A 20,269-nucleotide genomic window follows, 5' to 3' on the forward strand; every position below is an offset into this window, starting at 1 on the left:
TCATTTTATGACAGGAAGCATGCTTGCTTATAAAGAGCTGTCAGTGAAATTGAAATTCCAGATATCTTGCTAAGTTCTTCTGTGGAGAAGATAATTCTCTTTTATTTTAATCCTTTCTTCCAAACTTAGTATGGGTGTCCTCTCTAGAGATGTCTGTAGGAATTTTTTTCTTAAAGTTTTAAAAACTAAGTTTGTTTCCTTGCAGAGTTTATTGCATTTCATAATATATATTATCTTAACAGGATTCCCCAAGGAATGAGATCCTTTATTTCTACGGTACTTTGGCCTAAGAATTATGCAATTTTTATTCTTTAATGGTTATGACTAGGAATGTGTCTAATATTGAGATACATTCTTTCTAGCTTTGTACTTTTGAAGGCCCTTTGAAAAAATACAAATCTGAAACAGAAAACCATCAGCTACTGTAACAATTATTCTTTTAGTTGTTAAAGGAAAAGTTTTGTGGTTTTTGTTGTTGTTGTTTTTTGAGAGAGAGTCTCACTCTGCCACCCAGGCTAGAGTGCAGTGGCATGATCTTGGCTCACTACAGTGAGGGTGAGAGTTAGACTCCATCTCAAAAGTATAACCTACCTGCTGTATTTTTATTTTTCATTGGAAAATATACCAGGCAAATGTCAAACATTTAAGATGGTGAATCTTTTTCTTGTAATTCATTTTAAATCATTGTTTGCTAGATACTGCTAAATATCATCTGTGGGGGATTGGTTCCAGGACCCCCTTGAGATACCAAAATCCCAGGATGCTCAAATCCCTGATATGACATAGTATTATCATATAACTGATACACATCCCTCTGTATACCTTATTTATTTTTGGTTTAATTTAAAAATTTTTAACTTGCATGGGTACATAGTAGGTATATCTATATTTATGGGGTACATATGATCTTTTTTTAAAGCATCAAAGGGAAGGGGTAACATGATGTTTTGATACAGGCATACAATGTTAATACTCCTATATACTTTAAATCACCTCTAGATTAGTTATATTACCTAATGCAATGTAAATGCTATGTAAATATTTGCTATATTGTATTGTTTAAGGAATAATGACAAGGAAAAAGTGTGTACATATTCGGTACAGATGCAGTTTTTTTCGTTTCAAATATTTTTGTTCCATGATTGGTGAATCCACAGATGCAGAACCAACATATATAGAAGGTCAACTGTGTTAGGTTAAACAAAACATATTATTAAAATTAGTTTCACCTCTTTTGATTTACTTGTTTCAATATGGCAACTAGAAAATTTGAAATTATATGTGTGGTCTACATTTGTGGACTGCATTATATTTCTATTGTATACTGCTGTCTTAAATTATAAGTAATACAGTCTTGAATAAGTATGAATGAGCAAAGTGCAAATGATGACTAACTCTTTTACAGTGAGTTCTACTGTAGAAATCATTATAATGCAAGCCCTTTGCTGGGTACATGATGACTTGAATCAAGTAGATGTTGGCAGCTATGTTCTGAAAGTTTGTGGTCAAGAGGAAGTGCTGCAGAAGTAAGTTTATTTAACTACTGAGCAACATCTTTGACAATTTCATTTTTAATGGTTTAATCTAGAAAAATTTCAAGTTGAATTTATAATGCAGAAATACATTGGGTCCTATTGAATTGATTTACCAAATTAGTAAACTTTTATTCAAATATATGATGTCTAAGATGTCATGTCTAAGACAGTGGTGGAGGTTCAGAGATAAGTGAGACATTGTATTCCCTTAAGGAGCTTGTAGCCTTTACAGGAAGAATTTCAGGCAGCTGGTTAATAAGTGATATAATGGGTCTTTCTTACTGTAAAGAGTCGATAGTCACATCATTATAGACTCTTATTTTCCTTTTGCAACATGCACTGTTACTTTATGCACAGTAGTCAGCTGTGATTTCCTTTTAGTTGCCTGAAATAATCATTATATGAATCTTTTTCTTACCCAGGTATTTATGATATCTTTTTTTGAGACGGAGTTTCACTCTTGTTACCCAGGCTGGAGTGCAATGGCACGATCTCGGCTCACCACAACCTCCACCTCCCGGGTTCAAGCGATTCTCCTGCCTCAGCCTCCCAAGTAGCTGGGATTACAGGCATGTGCCACCATGCCCAGCTAATTTTGTGTTTTTACAAAATACAGCCCTTTGGTCAGTCTGGTCTCGAACTCTCGATCAGGTGATCCACCTGCCTCGGCCTCCTAAAGTGCTGGAATTACAGGTGTGAGCCACCATGCCCAGCCTTGTAATTTATTATATCTAACATTTAGTCCAGTTGTTTTACAGATTTTATTCTCCTAGGCTTCTAGAAATGCCCTGTCCCTATTTTTCTTATTTCCTTCTTCATCTTTGTCTTCCTCTTCTTTCTTTTTTACATTGACTCTTCTCCTACAGAATAATTTCTCTGTTAAAATGCTCAGATTTGATTTTAAAACTGTCTGTGTTTTACCATTCTCTTCAATTTCTGATGCAGGTGCAATTTAAATTTTACCCTCACCTTTATAATTTCTAATTTGAATAGAATAATAGTGAATAATTAATATATCTTAACAGTAATCATTGCCTTGGAAGTCATGAGCATATTCAAAACTGTCGAAAATGGGACACAGAAATTAGACTACAACTCTTGACCTTCAGTGCAATGTGTCAAAATCTGGCCCGAACAGTAAGTGTGTACCTTATAACTGAATTTCATTTGTTTGAATCTGAATAATTCTGCTAATTTGCCAGTTTTCAACTTGTACATTTTATATGATTTCATAGTTGGAATGGGGTGATGAACTCATCCTCAACAGGAATCTTCTCAGCAAATGAGGGAGGATCTTCAATCATGGAGGTTTAGGTAACATAGTCCTTAGAGGTAGAGGCATATTTGAAAATCAAAGTGGAGAAATTAAACATTTGGTTGGTAATAGCTTTATACACGAGTGAAAACATCAGGGTGAGTCAGGGAAAAATGAGGAAGAAGGAAAAATTTTGAATACTAAATATTGGTTGAGGATGAAAAGAAAATCCACATTGACCTTTGTACCAAACTGAGAAAAATAAATTATTCATCACAAAATGAAAACTAATTCCCTATTTTAAAAGTTCACTACTTCAGTAGGTGGATGTTCTTTAAAAAAAAAAAAAATGCTTTCAATGCTTTCTTTTGAGGTTAAAGCAAAATAGAATGCAGGAAATGTACCCATTTTGTTTTACTGCATGAACCCTTGGTGAACTTATGATTGAATTTTTAATCTCTAAAGAGAATTATTCTTCATTTGTTAGAATTTTGGATGGAAAAATATCAGTGATGTCTGCTTTCTTTTTTTCTTGGTTTTCTTGAGTTTTACTTTTATGTTAGGGGTAGAATTCATTTCAATTGGGTAAAGACTTTCATAAAATTTAGTACATTTTGGCAGTCATTGGTAACTTTTCAGTTTCTTAAGGAATGATGTCCTTTTTTCTTTTTTTTTTCTTTTGGAGACAGAGTTTCCCTCTGTCATCCAGGCTGGAGTGCAGTGGCGTGATCTGAGCTCAGTGCACCTCTGCCACCCACGCTCAAGCAATTCTCGTGCCTCAGCCTCTGGAATAGCTGGAACTGTGGGCATGCACCAACCCACCCAGCAAATTTTTTTTTGGTATTTTTAGTAGAGACAGAGTTTTGGTGTGTTGGCCAGGCTGGTCTCAAACTCCTGGCCGCAAATGATTCGCCTACCTCAGCCTCCCAAAGTGCTGAGATTACAGGCATGAGCCACCGTGCCCTGCCAGGAATGATGTTTTTGACTACATTTGCATAATGTAGACCTAGGGTAGAAGAGATGAGTACCTTGGTCATGATGGGGAGTGGGAGGAAAATTGATTATCATTAGAAAAAACAATGCAGAAATTTAAATGACCTCTTCCCCATCTGTTTTCTACCCTATATGCGTTTGGCTATCAGCCATCTTTAAAGTATTTTTAGCTCTCTATTCTCTATATATACAACAGAAATAGTTTTTGTTCCAAAAGCTATTTATATACCTGAAAGTAGACTTGAAAGCATTTATGTTTTCCATTTTAACAAACAAGTTTTCTTCAGGATGTTGACTCACTTTTTTTCTGAGTCAGTTACAAATAATATTTAATTCTGATAGAATTTTATTTTCAGTTCTCGGAAAAACACTTTGGTTTCAAGATTTTATCATACACTTAACTATATTTAATTTGACAATAGAAAGACCAAAGAGTAGATTTGATTTTTTTTGTGTAAATGTGTTTGTTTAGGCAGAAGATGATGAAACACCCGTGGATTTAAACAAACACCTGTATCAAATAGAAAAACCTTACAAAGAAGCCATGACAAGGTATATCATCTAAAGCATTAATTGCAGGTTTTCAGACTTTGTTTTTGGATGCAAATATACTTATTTTGGTGATTAAAACAATCATTTTGTGTGTAGCATCCTTCAGCCACAATAACTGCTGTTTCTTTCAGACACCCGGTTGAAGAACTCTTAGATTCTTATCACAACCAAGTAGAACTGGCTCTTCAAATTGAAGTAAGTCTTAATTCACATTTTGGCATAATGACTTAAAGATTCTTGCTTCTTCTTTCTCTTAAATGGTAGTGTTGGCATTAGAGTAAATATTTTAGGACTTTAAAGACTATATTCTTTTTAATTTATAAAGAAAATAGGTTTAATTGACTTACAGTTCAGCATGACTGGGGAGGCTTCAGGAAACTTAAATCATGGAAGAAGGCAGCTCTTCACAGGGCAGCGAGAAAGAATGAGTGTCAAGCGAATGGGGCCCATTATAAAACCATCAGATCTCATGAAAACTCACTATCATGAGAACAGCATGGAGGAAACCACCCCCATGATTCAGTTATCTCCACCTGGTCCCGCCCTTGACACGTGGAGATTATTACATTTCAAGGTGAGATTTTGGGGGGACATAGAGCCAAACCACATCATTGTGCCCCGGGCCCCTCCCAAATGTCATGTCCTCACATTTCAAAACACAATCATGCCCTTCCAGTAGTCTCCCAAGGTCTTAACTCTTTCCAGCATTAACCCAAAAGTTTAAGTCCAAAGTCTCATCTGAGACAAGGCAAATCCCTTCCACCTGTGAGCCTGTAAAACCAAAAGCAAGTTAGTTACTTCCTGGATACAATGAAGGTACAGGCGTGGGGTAAATACAGCCGTTCCAAATGGGAGAGATTTTCCAAAACAAAAGGGCTAGGGCCCCATGCAAGTCCAAAATCTAATAGGGCAGTCATTAAAGCTTAAAGACTTTCTTTCTTTCTTTTTCTTTTTTTTTTTTTTTTTTTTGAGGCTGAGTCTCCATGTGTTGCTCAGGCTGGAGTGCAGTGGGGCGATCTCGGCTCTCTGCAACCTCTGCCTCCTGGGTTCAAGTGATTCACCTGCCTCAGCCTCCTGAGTAGCTGGGATTAGAGACATACATCACCATGCCTGGCTAATTTTTATGTTTTTAGTAGTGATGGGGTTTCACCATGTTGGCCAGGCTGGTCTCAAACTCCTGACCTCAAGTGATCCTCCCACCTCAGCCATCTAAAGTGCTGGGGTTACAGGCGTGAGCCACCGTGCCTAGCCAAGACTATATTCTTGACATTGATGTTTCATGTCTTGTTTTCGGACCTAAGTTACGTCAAAAGTTTTCAGTAATGCTAAAATTAACATGTTTATTCTCACTTCAGCTCTATTGCTAAGAAGAACCTTCAGTTCAACTCTAAAAGCATTTATTGGATGCTTACTATATGCTGAATGCTAGAGTTTTGAAAATGAATGACCTAGTCCCCATCTATCAGGAACTTAAAAACTAGTAGTGAGGGATTTAAACAAAACTTCAATATAGTGTAGTAAAATGTATTATAGAGGTATGCCTTAGAGTTAAGGAGATTAAGGAAGGGCACCTTACCTAAGTTGAGGGTTCGAGGAAGGCCTCTTAGAAGCGATGTTGTCTGAACTGTCTTATACAGTACGAGTTAGCAAGAAAAAAATTGGGAAGGGTATATAAACAAAAGCAGATAGGTATGATATTTACATGGAAGTATAAGCAATTCTGTGATAGAGTACAAAGTATAAAATGAAGATTGGCAGATGACATGGGAGATAGCTATATGATTATTATCCTTGTAATCCGTGTTAAGGAATTTTATCTTCTAGGTCAGGAGACCATATCCAGTCTACCTTCTAATTTGTAAATTAAAAAAAAAAAATTTAACAAAACCACACACCTGGTTGTTGTTGTTATTGTTTGAGACAGTCTCACTTTGTCACCCAGGCTGGAGTTCAGTAATATGATCTTGGCTCACTGTAATCTCTGCCTCCTGGGTTCAAGTGATTCTCCCACCTCAGCCCCCCTAGTAGCTGGGATTACAGGTGTGTGCCACCACGTCTGGCTAATTTTTGTATTTTTGGTACAGACAGGGTTTCACCATGTTGGTCAGGCTGGTTTCAAACTCCTGACCTCAAGTGATCCACTCGCCTTGGCTTCCCATATTGCTGGAATTACAGGCATGAGCCACTGCGCCTGGCCCCATACCTTTTTTTTTTTTTTTTTTTAACATATTGTCTCTTGTCATTTACATTTATGCTCCAACAGTAGAGTTGACTAGTGGAACAGAGACTGTATATCCTGCAAAACCTAACCTGTTACTATCAGGCCCTGTACAGAAAAAGTCGGCCGACTGCTGCTCTAGCCAGTTAAGGTGTTTTTAGCCTAGAGTGGTTTGGGTGAATTGTTTAGTCTTGTGATCTGAAATCACTCTGGCTGTATTGTGGAAGTTAGATTTCAGGTTGGGATTGGTTTCAGAGCGAATATTTAAAAAGGTTTTTATAGTAGTCCAGGTGAAAGATGAAGAGCATGGAAAAGTTAAAAAGGAGAGAACTGATTAACAATATTTAGGAGATAAAATTGGAAAGATTTTAACAGGTGATGAGATGTGAGTGAAGGGGAAATAGTATAAGTGTAGGATGGCTTCCATATTTTTATCTACTAGTATGTTCTTATCAACATATAAATATATTTATTCAAAAATATTTACTGAATATCTCTGGTAAACTGGAGTTTACTAGAATCTGGAGTTTCGTATGGAGTATCCAGGCTAGAGATAATAAACTTGGGAATCATCAGAATATAAATTGTATTTTGCAGCCATAAGACAGGATGAGGTCACCAGGAAAATCATTGTAGATAAAGAGGAAAAAGAGTTACCCATCTTAAAAAAAAAAAAAAAATCCCCACCCCACCACAGGAGCCACACCATTTCTCTATTCTCCTTGCTGCAAAACTTCTGAAAGTTAAGTGGTTTTGCTGCTTCCATTTCCTTCCTTCCCATTCTCTTATATGCCCACTCCAATCAGTTTAGTACTTCCCTGAAACTGTACTTATTAAGGTCATCAAGGACTTCCATGATCCTGAATTCAGTAGTCAGATCCTAATCTGTTGATTGATGGATGGATGACAGCGTGTCACTCTGTCGCCCAAACTGGAGTGCAGTGGTGTGATCACAGATCACTGCAGCTGCAACCCCCTGGTCTCAGGTAATCCTCCCACCTCAGCCTCCTAGGTAGCTGAGACTACATTCCATGCCCAGCTAATTTTTATGTTTTTTGTAGAGACACGGTTTCCTTATGTTGTCTGGGCTGGTCTTGAACTCCTGGGCTCAAACGATCTTCTTGCTTCAGCCTCCCAAAGTGTTAGGATTACAGGTGTGAGCCACCGTGCCCACCAAATCTTTATTCTTCTCAACCTGTCTGTATTTTTTGATACAGTTGATCATGTCTTTCTTTTTGAAATACTTAGTTGGCCTGTGGGATACCACCTTCTTGCTTTCCTTATTTCTATTAGCTGCTCTGTCTCACTCTTACTTGTGGCTTCTTCCTTATCTTCCTGCATATCCCCAGGGCTCAGTTCTAGAACCTCTTCTCTCTGTATTGACATCCTAGGTGATCTTGGTATATCCCTATACTGATTGACTCTGAAATTTGTATGTCTAACCTTAACCTTTTCCCCAACTCCAGACTCAAATTATCTATTACTTGACATCTTTATGTGAATATCTAATTAATTGCATCTCAAATTTAAGATCTACAAAACTGAATTTTTTATAGTACCTTTGTATCTATTCACCCATCGGCCTTCCCTTTCTCTTAAGAGTTTATTTTTTAAGAGCAATATTAGGTTCAGAGCAAGCTGAGAGGAAGGTGCAGAGATATCTCGTATACCCCCTTACGTACACATGCTTAGCCTGACCTCATTATTTCCCTTTTTAATAAATGGCAACTTTGTCTTCCATTTGCTCAGGCCAAAACCCTGCAGTCATCCTTGACGTCTCAAGAAAAAGATCTTACACATTTCACATTCAGTCTAATTCTGGTCAGCTCTACCTTGAAAATACATTTAGAATGTGAGCGCTTTCATCACTACCAAAGCTATACTCTAGTCAACTGCAGTAGTTTCTTACTAATCTCCCAGTGTCTACCCCTACAGTATATCTTCAACAGGCAACCAAAATGATCTTTTGAAAATAAGTCACTAAATGGAATGTGATATCCTGGATTATATTCTGGAAGATAAAAAGCTTATTAGTGGAAAAGTTGGTAAAATCTGAATAAAGTTTAACATTTACTTAATAGCAATATACCAGTGTTAATGTCTAGCTTTGACAAATGTAACATGGTTTATGTAAGATTTACTTAGTCTAGTTTTCCAGCGTTATATGGGAACTTTGTATTATTTTTATAACTGTAAATTTAAAATTATTGAAAGGTAAAGATTTTAAAAATGAAAATAGGAAAATTAGCTGGGTATGGTGCTGTATACCTGTAATTTCAGCTACTCAGGGGGCTGAAGGTAGGAGAATTGCTTGAAACGCAGAGGCAGAGGTTGCAGTGAGCTGCACGCTGCTGCAGTCCAGTCTGGGTGAATGAGACCTGTCTTAAAAAAAAAGAAAAGAAAAGAAGAGCAGAAAGCAAAATAAAGAAAATCAAAGGCAGAAGGTGGGGCCTTGAAAAGATAAAGTTTGTAAATCCTTTAAAAAATGTTAGATCTCCGGGCGCGGTGGCTCAAGCCTGTAATCCCAGCACTTTGGGAGGCCCAGACGGGCGGATCACGAGGTCAGGAGATCAAGACCATCCTGGCTAACACGGTGAAACCCCGTCTCTACTAAAAAAAAAAAATACAAAAAGCTAGCCGGGCGAGGTGGCGGGCATCTGTAGTCCCAGCTACTCGGGAGGCTGAGGCAGGAGAATGGCCTAAACCCGGGAGGCGGAGCTTGCAGTGAGCTGAGATCCGGCCACTGCACTCCAGCCTGCGCGACAGAGCAAGACTCCGTCTCAAACAAACAAACAAAAAAATGTTAGATCATGTCACTCCTTTGCTGAGAATCCTGTTTACTATCTTACTTAGTAAAATTCAAAGCCCTAATTGTAGCTTCAAGGTTCTACACAGTATGACTCACTACCTCTCTGATCTGACTTCTTATCACTTCCCTGTCTTTTTTCTCTGGTTGATTATCTGCCAGTTATGTTCTGCACTGGGGACCCTTGTGCCTGTTGTTCCCCTCTAAATGCTTTTCCCTGAGACATTTTCATGGCTCGCCCTTACACTTTTTTAAGGTCGGTGTCTAGCTCTAGTATCAGAAAGGAGAGCAGAGGAAGGGTGGATTTGGAACTAATAGACAATAAATTGATAATTGGCACTTAAAGAGTAATGTAGGCTGGGCGCAGTGGCTCACGCATGTCATCCCAGCACTTTGGGAGGCTGAGGCGGGCGGATCACCCAAGGTCAGGAGTTTGAGACCAGCCTGACCAACATGGTGAAACCCCATCTCTACTAAAAATACAAAAATTAGCCAGGCATGGTGACAGACACCTGTAATCCCAGCTACTCGGGAGGCTGAGGCAGGAGAATCACTTGAACCTGGGAGGCAGAGGTTGCAGTGACCTGAGATCCTACCACTGCACTCCAGCCTGGGCAACAGAATGAGAGTCCGTCTCAAAAAAAAAAAGGCAAAGTAATATGAAGTAATATAGGAGAATGGCATGACCTTCAAAACTGGAAAGGGTTTTGCGTGAAGGTGAAGTAAAAGGAAGCAGGAAGTATAAGTCAAATAAGCAAAAATGAGGAGCTAGAAAACAGGCCCCGAGGACTGCAGGGTAATTGGGTATTTGAGAAAATTAGGTGGTTTCATTTAAGCTTGGAGGTGAAGGTTTGTAGTAGCCAAGCCTCAAGGGTGGAAAAATTTAAATTTTAAACGAGTGGTATAGTACTGAGTTTCAGCCCATTGTAACAGTACTTGGCATAAAAGTTTGGCATAAATGTTTTATGAATTAATACATTATATAAGAATGTTTCTTAATAAGATATGTACTTCTCAGGTAAATGTTGCCCAGTGTTATTAATATGTAACTGACCTCTAAAGAACTTGGTTTTGATACCAAATTTTTGCAGGAGGAAGAGAAGGGTTATTTTCAATGTGGAAATTATTTCCAAATGAGAATAAGAAAAAAATAGCTCTAGTTTTAGTGATTTGTTACTAATTTACGCTTCTACTTCTGATTCTAAAGGAAAATTAATAGCAATTTGCATATGAATAATTGTGTCAGATGAAGTGAAAATTAACCAGGCCTTGCCTTTTCCTACTTTGAAATAAACTATACAGTTGAAAAGCTATCTCATTTCTTTTCTTTTTCATCACAAAAGAGTAGAGGATATCTGTTAGGGATATCTAAGATATCTAGTTTCTGACTTCGTCTCTGGAATTGGTCCTTTAAATTTCACCTACCTATTTTTATTTTATTTTGTGTTTTTAAAGAACCAGCACCGAGCAGTAGATCAAGTAATTAAAGCTGTAAGAAAAATCTGTAGTGCTTTAGATGGTGTCGAGACTCTTGCCATTACAGAATCAGTAAAGAAGCTAAAGAGAGCAGTTAATCTTCCAAGGAGTAAAACTGCTGATGTGAGTATTTTTGGTAACTAGGATTTTATTACATGCAAATATGTACTTAAACAGGAGATTTTTGCCTTCTCCTAGACAAAATATTGTCATTTTAACTTTGGCTTTTACTTTTGGATTGAATCACTTACTTGGTTAGGTGGGGATTCCTTGGTAAGAAGTTGGGTTGCCTTGAAAGAGCTTTATGAGAGTTGACATTCAACAGGTGGATGTCAAACTGTGAACCCTTTGTGTATAGAGGAGGACCTCTGGCATAAATGAGTTGGTTTGGGGTTTAAGGATAGGTATTGAGCTTAGAAGACCTGGAGGACAGTAACTCTCACTTCTCCCTTGGGGTGGAAGCGTCCTAATTATTAGTGGAGGAAGTTCTACTTTGGCTAATACTCTCCCTGTTGAAAAGACCAAGGGCCTCAACTATAATGCTTCAGAAGCAGCCAATTTAGGGGCCTTGGCTTTAGATTATACTGTTGGTTTTAATAAAAGCTGTCCCTCATGGTATTTCCCAGGAGATTTAATTAACTTGCTTCATAGGGACATTTATATCTTTAATTGCAAGGATGAAAGAAGGGGTGCATCTCACGGGCCACAATAAATATAAAGGATAGAAAAGTTATGTTGATGGTGTGCCCCTCGATATCTAGAAGATAACATAGTCCATGCATTCTCAGAGAGATCCTGTCCGTATGGTATGTAGCAATGCGGGTTTCTTTTTTTTCTACTTTTTTATTTGCCTCTTTTTAGAAACTTATACATATATACACACACACATATACACATATATATACACATATATATGTGTATATATATTTATACACACACACACATACACACACACACACACACACGAAATTACTTGGAGGTGATCAACTACCATGGACCTAATTTTGTCTGAGGCTTCTATTTATTTTACCCATTTGCTGGATAAAGGAGCAGACAGCAGATGGGAGGGGAGTCAGTTTAGATATATATAAGCACTTTTTTGAGTCACCAACCAAGTGGTAATAAATAGAGATCTAGATTTTTTTCTTTAAGGATATTCTTATGTTGTTTTAGAGCTACTAATGGAAAATAATACTGTACTTATCACTTCTAGATTTCAAATTAATATTAACCAAGCAGCTTTTGTTGTGTTTCAGTGATATTTTACAGTAGTTTTTAGTGATTCTGATTTTCTTAATACTAAAAATAATCTTGGTTTGTGGTTTTCCGTTTCTTTTTGCATTATTTATTTATTGTTTTATTAATTCTGTAGATACTTGGGAGGTTTCCCCTGGAAAAAGTGTCTTTGACATAGTATTTGACATTTTATATTATGTCATAGGCAATTTTCTGACTATTGTGTGTGTGTGCCTGTGTAGGTGACTTCTTTGTTTGGAGAAGAAGACACTAGCAAGAATTCAACTAGGGGTATGTGTTTAAATCTTTAAATTTTAGCAATAATCATCAGCTTTTCAGAGAATCTATTAAATTTTTCTTTTTTTTTTTAAAATCTAGGCTCACTTAATCCTGAAAATCCTGTTCAAGTAGGCATAAACCAATTAACTGCAGCAATTTATGATCTTCTCAGACTCCATGCAAATTCTGGTAGGAGTCCTACAGACTGTGCCCAAAGTAGCAAGAGTGCCAAGGAAGCATGGACTACAACAGAGCAGCTCCAGTTTACTATTTTTGCTGCTCATGGAATTTCAAGTAATTGGGTATCAAAGTAAGTAACTGTTTAAACAGCCGGGCATGGTGGCTTGCACCTGTAATCCCAGTGCTTTGTGAAGCCACAGTGGGAGGATTGCTTGAGCCGAGGAGTTGGAGACCAGCCTGGGCAACATAGCGAGACCTCATCTCTACTGTAAAGAATTTTTAAAAAATTAGCCAGCCAGGCACGGTGGTTTATGCCTGTAATCCCGGCACTTTGGGAGGCTGAGGCAGGTGGCTCACCTGAGGTCAGGAGTTTGAGACCAGCCTGACAAACATGGAGAAACCCTGTCTCTACTAAAAATACAAAATTAGCTGAGTGTGGTGGCATGTGCCTGTAATCCCAGCTACTTGGGAGACTGAGGCAGGAGAATCGCTTGAACCCAGGAGGTGGAGGTTGCGGTGAGCCGAGATTGCAACATTGCACTCCAGCCTTGGCAACAAGAGGTAAACTCCATCTAAAAAAAAGAAATAGCCAGTGGTGGTGTGCACCTGTAGTCCCAGCTACTCAGAAGATTGAGGCAGGAGTATTGCTCGAGCCAGGAGATGAAGACTGCGGTGAGCTATGATCATGCCACTGCACTCCAGCCTGGGTGACAGAGCAAGACCCTGTCTCAAAAAAATAAAAATAAAACATAAAAGAAAATACGTGCAGCTTTATCTAGCAACTATTCTGATCTTGTAAAATGTCAGCAACCACTGTTATCTTGGTGTTTAAATGACTAACCAACAGATACCTTTGTGATTTTCTTAAAAATTACAGAGGTGTTTGAAGCACTTCCAGTAAAGAAAATGTAACTCTTGCATGCCAAAAGCAGGAAAATATAGCAGGAAAACAGAGCAATTGTCAATTAATAAATATAGGCAGTTTAAGACAGGTGTTCGTTCATTCCTTTTTTTTTTTTTTTGGAGATGGAGTCTTGCATTGTTGCTCACTGCAAACTCTGTTTCCAGGGTTCAAGCAATTCTTGTGCCTCAGCCTCCTGAGTAGCTAGGATTACAGGTGCGTACCATCATGCCTGGCTAATTTTTGTATTTTTAGTAGAGACGAGATTTCACCTTGTTGGCCAGGCTGGTGTCAAACTCCTGACCTCAAGTGATCTGCCCACCTCAGCCTCCCAAAGTTCTGGGATTACAGGCGTGAGCCACCACACCCGGCCGCCAGTTTTAGTGTATTTGAAAATCAATGTGTGAACTGAAAAGTCAGAAATATTTTTAGTGAAATAGTTTTATAGTAGCTTAATGCTGTAAAAAAGTCTACTGAAGAAATATCAAACATAAGTTTTGCTTAAATTGGGCTTTAGATTAAAATATAGTCATTTAGTGACTTAAATGTGGTGTTTTAATTTATTCAATAAATATTTATTGAGCACCATCTGTGGGCAGTATTCTTAATACCAGGGATTCAGTAGTGCAAGGCAGCAAAAAACCTGTACTCTTCTGGAACTTGCATTTAAATGGATATCGGGCCGGGCGCGGTGGCTCAAGCCTGTAATCCCAGCACTTTGGGAGGCCAAGACGGGCGGATCACGAGGTCAGGAGATCGAGACCATCCTGGCTAACACGGTGAAACCCCGTCTCTACTAAAAAATACAAAAAATTAGCCGGGCGAGGTAGCGGGCGCCTGTAGTCCCAGCTACTCGGGAGGCTGAGACAGGAGAATGGCGTGAACCCGGGAGGCGGAGCTTGCAGTGAGCTGAGACCAGGCTACTGCACTCCAGCCTGGGCGACAGAGTGAGACTTCGTCTCAAAAAAAAAAAAAAAAGGATATTGACGGTATCTGAAGGTATTTCATTACAGGGATAATAATCTCCACATTCTCCATAGGCGCACAGACACACACACACATTTGTACATAGACACGCACAAATATACATAGGGACACTAATGAGGTGAACAAATACCCGGTAGAAGACAATACAGAAAACAGTGATAAAGATAGAAAGTAAGTGAATAAAATGCTGACGTAAATAGGAGTAAATGGAATAAAGTTGAGAAAAATAACCAAGTAGTTAGCTTAGGGGTATTGTGTGAACCAATAAAATTTGATTTGAAATAAATTTAGAATGATAAATAAATTGTATATATGAACAAAGTGGTTAACATGTAAGGCTAGCAGTAAGTTAGATTAAGTAGAATACAATTTTATTGAATCTAAGACTCATGCTTTACAAGATTACCTGACTGTATCCAACCAGGTGTGTACTTGGCAATTAGTGGCTGAGTCACTGCAATCTAATGAGAGAATACAATAGCATCTGTCCCCATAAATGGAAGACTCCCAATAGGCTAGGAAGATTGGCTCAACGTAAGTCAGGCACATGCTTAGCTGACTCTATTTCAGTAGCTTAGCAAAGGAAAATGCACCAAGGGAGGGTAATGTTTGTACTCTTTCTAGCTAGAAATGAATAAATACATTATTCAGTGTCGTTCAACTAAAATCTGAAGCTAATAACTAACTGGGCGCAAAATTAAATTATCCAGCTGGTGTTATTATGACCATGCTTTAAACTGGGACCTAGGAACATACATGCCCCTTTTTATCCCCTTTACCAAACCTCTTTTCTATTTTCATAGAATTTGCAGTGGTTGAATTTCAGATGGATTTCTAAAAATTCAAATGAAAGGTGACCAGATTATTTCAGATATTAGTCTCTTTGGAGGAAGAACTGCTAATGTATTTGTATTAGTTAACTAATTTGTATTGTCAAGATAGAAATCAAGTTAAACTTTCTTTTCTCAGTTATGAAAAATACTACTTGATATGTTCACTGTCTCACAATGGAAAGGATCTTTTTAAACCTATTCAATCAAAGAAGGTTGGCACTTACAAGAATTTCTTCTATCTTATTAAATGGGATGAACTGTAAGTGAAATTTCTGGCTTTTTATTCTTTCGGTGTGCCCTGTTATCCTAACTTTAATTTTTATTGTAATTTTCATTGAAATTCTTTAACTTTACTTATGTCTTAAGAACTCTTCTAGATATGATTTTGTAGAACAGACTGAAATTCTCATTAAAAAATATGAAATATCCTTTTAAGCCTTCATATTATTAAATTGCAAAAACATATCATTCTTTTTAGACTTTGTCAAGTTAAAGATATAAATTTATAGTTATAGAAAGGAAGGAAAGTTATAGAAAGGAATGAAATTTCTAGAAAGACAGTATTTTTATAGCATTGCTTCAGTATTTATTCTGTAACACTATATAACAATTCTGGCTCTTAGATTAATCAACACTTAACCAAAAAAGTTATTTTTATTTGTTTATTTATTTTTTTTTGAGACGAGTTTTGCCCTTGTTGCCCAGGCTAGAATGCAGTGGCGCAATCTCAGCTCACTGCAAGCTCTGCCTCCCAGGTTCAAGCAATTCTCCTGTCTAAGCCTGCTGAGTAGCTGGGATTACAGGCATGCACCACCATGCCCAGCTAATTTTTTGTATTTTTAGTAGAGGTGGGGTTTCACCATGTTGGCCAGGCTGGTGTTGAACTCCTGACCTCAGGTGATCCACCCACCACGGCCCCCCAAAGTACAGGGATTACAGATGTGAGCCACCGCGTTCAGCCGAAAAAAATTATCTTAAATCCATGTACAAGATGATGTTTTGTACTATTTATATTTTTTAAATAGTGTTTTTCTTTTTTTTTTTCTTTTTGAGATGGAGTCTTACTCTGTCGCCCAGGCTGGAGTTCAGTGGCGTGATATCAGCCCACTGTAACCTCAGCTTCCCAGGTTCAAGTGATTCTCCTGCCTCAGCCTTCCAAGTAGCTGAGATTACAGGTGTATGCCACAATCCCTGGCTCATTTTTTTGTATTTTTAGTAGAGAAGGGGTTTTGCCATGTTGGCCAGGCTAGTCTTGAACTCCTGACCTCAGGTGATCCGCCCACCTTGGCCTCCTAAAGTGCTGGGATTACAGGTGTGAGCCACCGTGCCCAGCCTAAAATAGTGTTTTTAAACTAAGGGAACTCTCATTATTTAGGCAGATAGACAGTTGCAGAACTTTTTACTATTTGTTCCACGTTTATTAAATGTTTTCCTATTGTCATATTTTCTTTTATATTATAAAATAATACATGTCTGTGAAAGCAATCAAGTAACACAAAAATGCGTATAAGTAGAAAGTGTCACTCTGTTTTCAACATTTGCTATCTCAGAGTGCCTGCTCTTGACTTCAAGTGTTCTTTCAGACTTAAAAAAAATAATGCATTGGTAAACATATGTCTGTTGGTGTATATACTTTTTTTTTCATAGGAAGGAAGAGAGGGAGGAAAGGAAGGAGGAAGGAAAGCTATTTGTGTATATACTTATTATATATGTTTGTGTGCATTCTTACATCCCAAAACAGAAATTCTCATAAACATTCATCTGGTTTTTCCAAAAGGAAATAAAAATGACTAATATTATTTTGCCTGGAAATTAACATGAAATCTCAAAGGCATTTGCAAGTCTTTAAAGAAAGAAATGTTATATTTTGAAATTTTATACTGTTAATAAAATTTATTTAAAATTTTTAATAGGACAAGTTAGCCAGACTTCTATTTAGCTAAAGTTTACTCAGTATTAAAGATTATTTGAGGCTGGTGTGGTGGCTCACACCTGTAATCCTAGTACTTTGGGAGGCCGAGTGGATGACCTGAGGTCAGGAGTTTGAGACCAGCCTGGCCAACATGGTGAAACCCCATCTCTACTAAAAATACAAAAATTAGCCAGGCGTAGTGGTGGGTGCCTATAATCCCAGCTACTCAAGAGTCGGAGGCAGGAGATCACTTGAACCCAGGAGGCAGAGGTTGCCGTGAGCCAAGATCGTGCCGTTGCACTCCAGTCTAGGCAACAGAGCAAAAATGCCGTCTCAATAAAATAAAATAAAAATACCAAAATAAAGATTATTTGAAAGGTTAAATACAATACCTAAAATTGTCAGTCTCATTAAAGTGTTAAATTTCACATTCAGTCTAATTTGTTCTATTAATACATTTTTCCCCCCATAGAATCATTTTTCCCATCCAGATATCACAATTGCCATTAGAATCACTTCTTCACCTTACTCTTTTTGGAATTTTAAATCAGAGCAGTGGAAGTTCCCCTGATTCTAATAAGCAGAGAAAGGGACCAGAAGCTTTGGGCAAAGTTTCTTTACCTCTTTTTGACTTTAAACGGTAAGTATTACTGAGTTGTAATGATGAGTCACTGTGGACACATCTGCACATCAGAATTGGCTAGATGACAAGGAGGTGAGGGGAGGAACATAGATGAGTGAATGAGCCTCTTCAGTTTTTCTAATGTGATAAAAGGAGGTCAGTTCAGAGACACGGATTAGAGGAAATAAAAGTTAATCTGCTATAGTCTGAACATATCTGACTAGGTATGCACAGCTTTGTTTGCCACTCACTGTTCCATGGAGAAAAGCAGCAGCCAATGACTGTCATTTATATAAAGTACTATATTGTTGACATAATACCACAGTCTTATAAATTCCGTTGATATTAACCCAAGACTTGGTTTTCCCTTTTCCCATTTCTTTCCTATTCTTCTCCAGTTTCAGAGAATCTACAGGTGTACATTATTCCCTTCCTTAATTCTCTTTACTAATCTATCCCTTACTGCCAAATGTCCCTAGTCTTTAATTGCCATACATCCCACAAGTATGCAAAACCCTATTAGGGATTCTTTCCCTTATCTTTAGGGGTAAAGGAATTTCTTTTGAGCTTGGTGTCTGTTAGTAGCCACTGGGATAGTATAATCTATCTGGCCTTTTAGCTGAATATTTTAATGATATTGTAAGGAATAATGTTTCATGAGATGATCAAGAGTTTTCCAAAGGAAAAAAAAAAATGGGTAAGTTTGGGATATGTTACATTCAGCACATGGGTGCATTCTGGAGAATAGATGATGCACACTGGCATATTAAAGCATCTCTAGGCAGGGCTCCATGGCTTATGCTTGTAACCCCAGCAATTTGGGAGTCCAAGGTAGGCAGATCACTTGAGTTCAGGAGTTTGAGACCAGCCTGGCCAACATGGTGAAATCCCATCTCTGCCAAAAATATAAAAATTAGCTAGCTGGGCCTAGAGGCACACCCCTGTAATCCCAGCTACTCTGTAGGCTGAGGCATAAGAATCACTTGAACCCAAAGGCAGAGGTTTCAGTGAGCCCCTCCCACTGCAAAAAAAAAAACAAAAAAACAAAAAAAAAACCTCTAAAGTTCTAAAAGAAAAATTTTAAAAAAAGGAGAAAAAAGCATCCCTAAAACTTTGTAGTCAAGAAGCCTATTTAACTGGGTCTTATGACAGTATATTTACTATAATAGCAAACACTTATATTCATCTGAGTGCTACACAGGTATCCTTGTATTTCTCACAACTGCTCTATGAAATAAGTGGTGTTTTTATCCCTTTTTACAGGGGGGGATATCAAAGTACAGAGATTAAGTGACTTTCCCCAGGGCACTTAGCTAACATGTGGTAGAATTGGGACTTGAACCAGGCAATTTAGCTACAGGGTCTACATTCTTAACTATTACCCTATATTAACATATTCAAACTTAGTTGATACCATGACACTTTTTTGTTGTTCTAGAATATATCTTTTGAAACCTTGTGTTCCAAGGGACAGTTTGGGAAAAGGTTTAATAATAGATCTATTTAACTTAAGATAAAACAAATACTGAGAAAGAAAATTTCTGCTAATCTAATACTTTTTCTTCTTAAATGGCAAATACCCCATTTGATTTGCCAGTAATCATCTGTTGACAATAATAGGATGTTCAAAACACTGACTTTACAAATTTGTTCTGGAAATATTATTTTCACATGTGCTTAAAAATAACATTTATTGGCTGGGCACAGTGGCTCACACCTGTAATCCCAGCATTTTGGGAGGCTGAGGTGGGTGGATCACTTGAGGTCAGGAGTTTGGGACCAGCCTGGCCAACATGGGGAAACCCCATCTCTACTAAAAATACAAAAATTAGCCTGGTGTGGTGGCGCACGTCTGTAATCCCGGCTACTTGGGATGCTGAGTCAAGAGAATAGCTTGAGCCTGGGAGGCAGAAGTTGCTGTGAGTCAAGACTGTGCCCCTGGACTCCAGCCTGTGTGACAGAGCGAGACTCCGTCTCCAAAAGAAAAAAAAACACACATTTATTTAAAAAATATTTTTCTTTCTTTTAATAACTTCCCCCATATTTGAGGAGGCAGTGTAAGATTTTTTGTTCTCTACATTTTGGTGGGTTCAGATTTTAATACCTGACATAATTTTGAACTACCAAAGGCTAAAGAAAGGCAGTTGAAGGGATTACTATTAATGGTGTGTATTAGGAACCTTTTGCTAAATATAGTACATTACTACTCTAAAATAGAATATGCTGATAATACTGTGAAGAATTGTGTTCTCCACTGTCTGATAAATTAGTGTCAGAGAGCAGTTATGTGAAAGTTAAATATAATTTCAGCATTAAATTCTGAAAACCTTCCTGCTCTTGAAAGCACCAGGAGTCTTTGCATAATTAGAGAACTATCTACATTTTGCCACTTTTATTGTCTAGTAATAAATGGTTTTGTTAGATAAATGATATAATATTCTTTCATAATTCAGGAGACTGTCAAGCAAAGGGCAGTTGACTTCT

At 37.8% G+C, this 20,269-nt stretch overlaps 1 protein-coding gene across 4 annotated transcripts in view; it reads left to right on the plus strand.

The window, feature by feature from the left end:
- PIK3C2A (phosphatidylinositol-4-phosphate 3-kinase catalytic subunit type 2 alpha) overlaps positions 1–20,269 on the plus strand; it is a 118,090-nt gene that overhangs the window by 57,857 nt on the left and 39,964 nt on the right. For 3 of the 4 annotated variants that reach the window (XM_023230785.2, XM_023230789.3, XM_023230786.2), the window contains 9 exons: positions 1,406–1,526; positions 2,561–2,672; positions 4,256–4,335; positions 4,467–4,530; positions 10,815–10,958; positions 12,314–12,362; positions 12,450–12,660; positions 15,388–15,510; positions 17,636–17,803. In XM_023230785.2, the coding sequence (XP_023086553.1) occupies positions 1,406–1,526; positions 2,561–2,672; positions 4,256–4,335; positions 4,467–4,530; positions 10,815–10,958; positions 12,314–12,362; positions 12,450–12,660; positions 15,388–15,510; positions 17,636–17,803 (1,072 nt within the window). The remainder of the gene's footprint in view (positions 1–1,405; positions 1,527–2,560; positions 2,673–4,255; positions 4,336–4,466; positions 4,531–10,814; positions 10,959–12,313; positions 12,363–12,449; positions 12,661–15,387; positions 15,511–17,635; positions 17,804–20,269) is intronic. The other variant, XM_023230788.2, reaches the window with a different exon arrangement.

The sequence above is a fragment of the Piliocolobus tephrosceles genome, chromosome 13 (assembly GCF_002776525.5).
Source record: "Piliocolobus tephrosceles isolate RC106 chromosome 13, ASM277652v3, whole genome shotgun sequence".
Lineage (NCBI taxonomy): Eukaryota > Metazoa > Chordata > Mammalia > Primates > Cercopithecidae > Piliocolobus > Piliocolobus tephrosceles.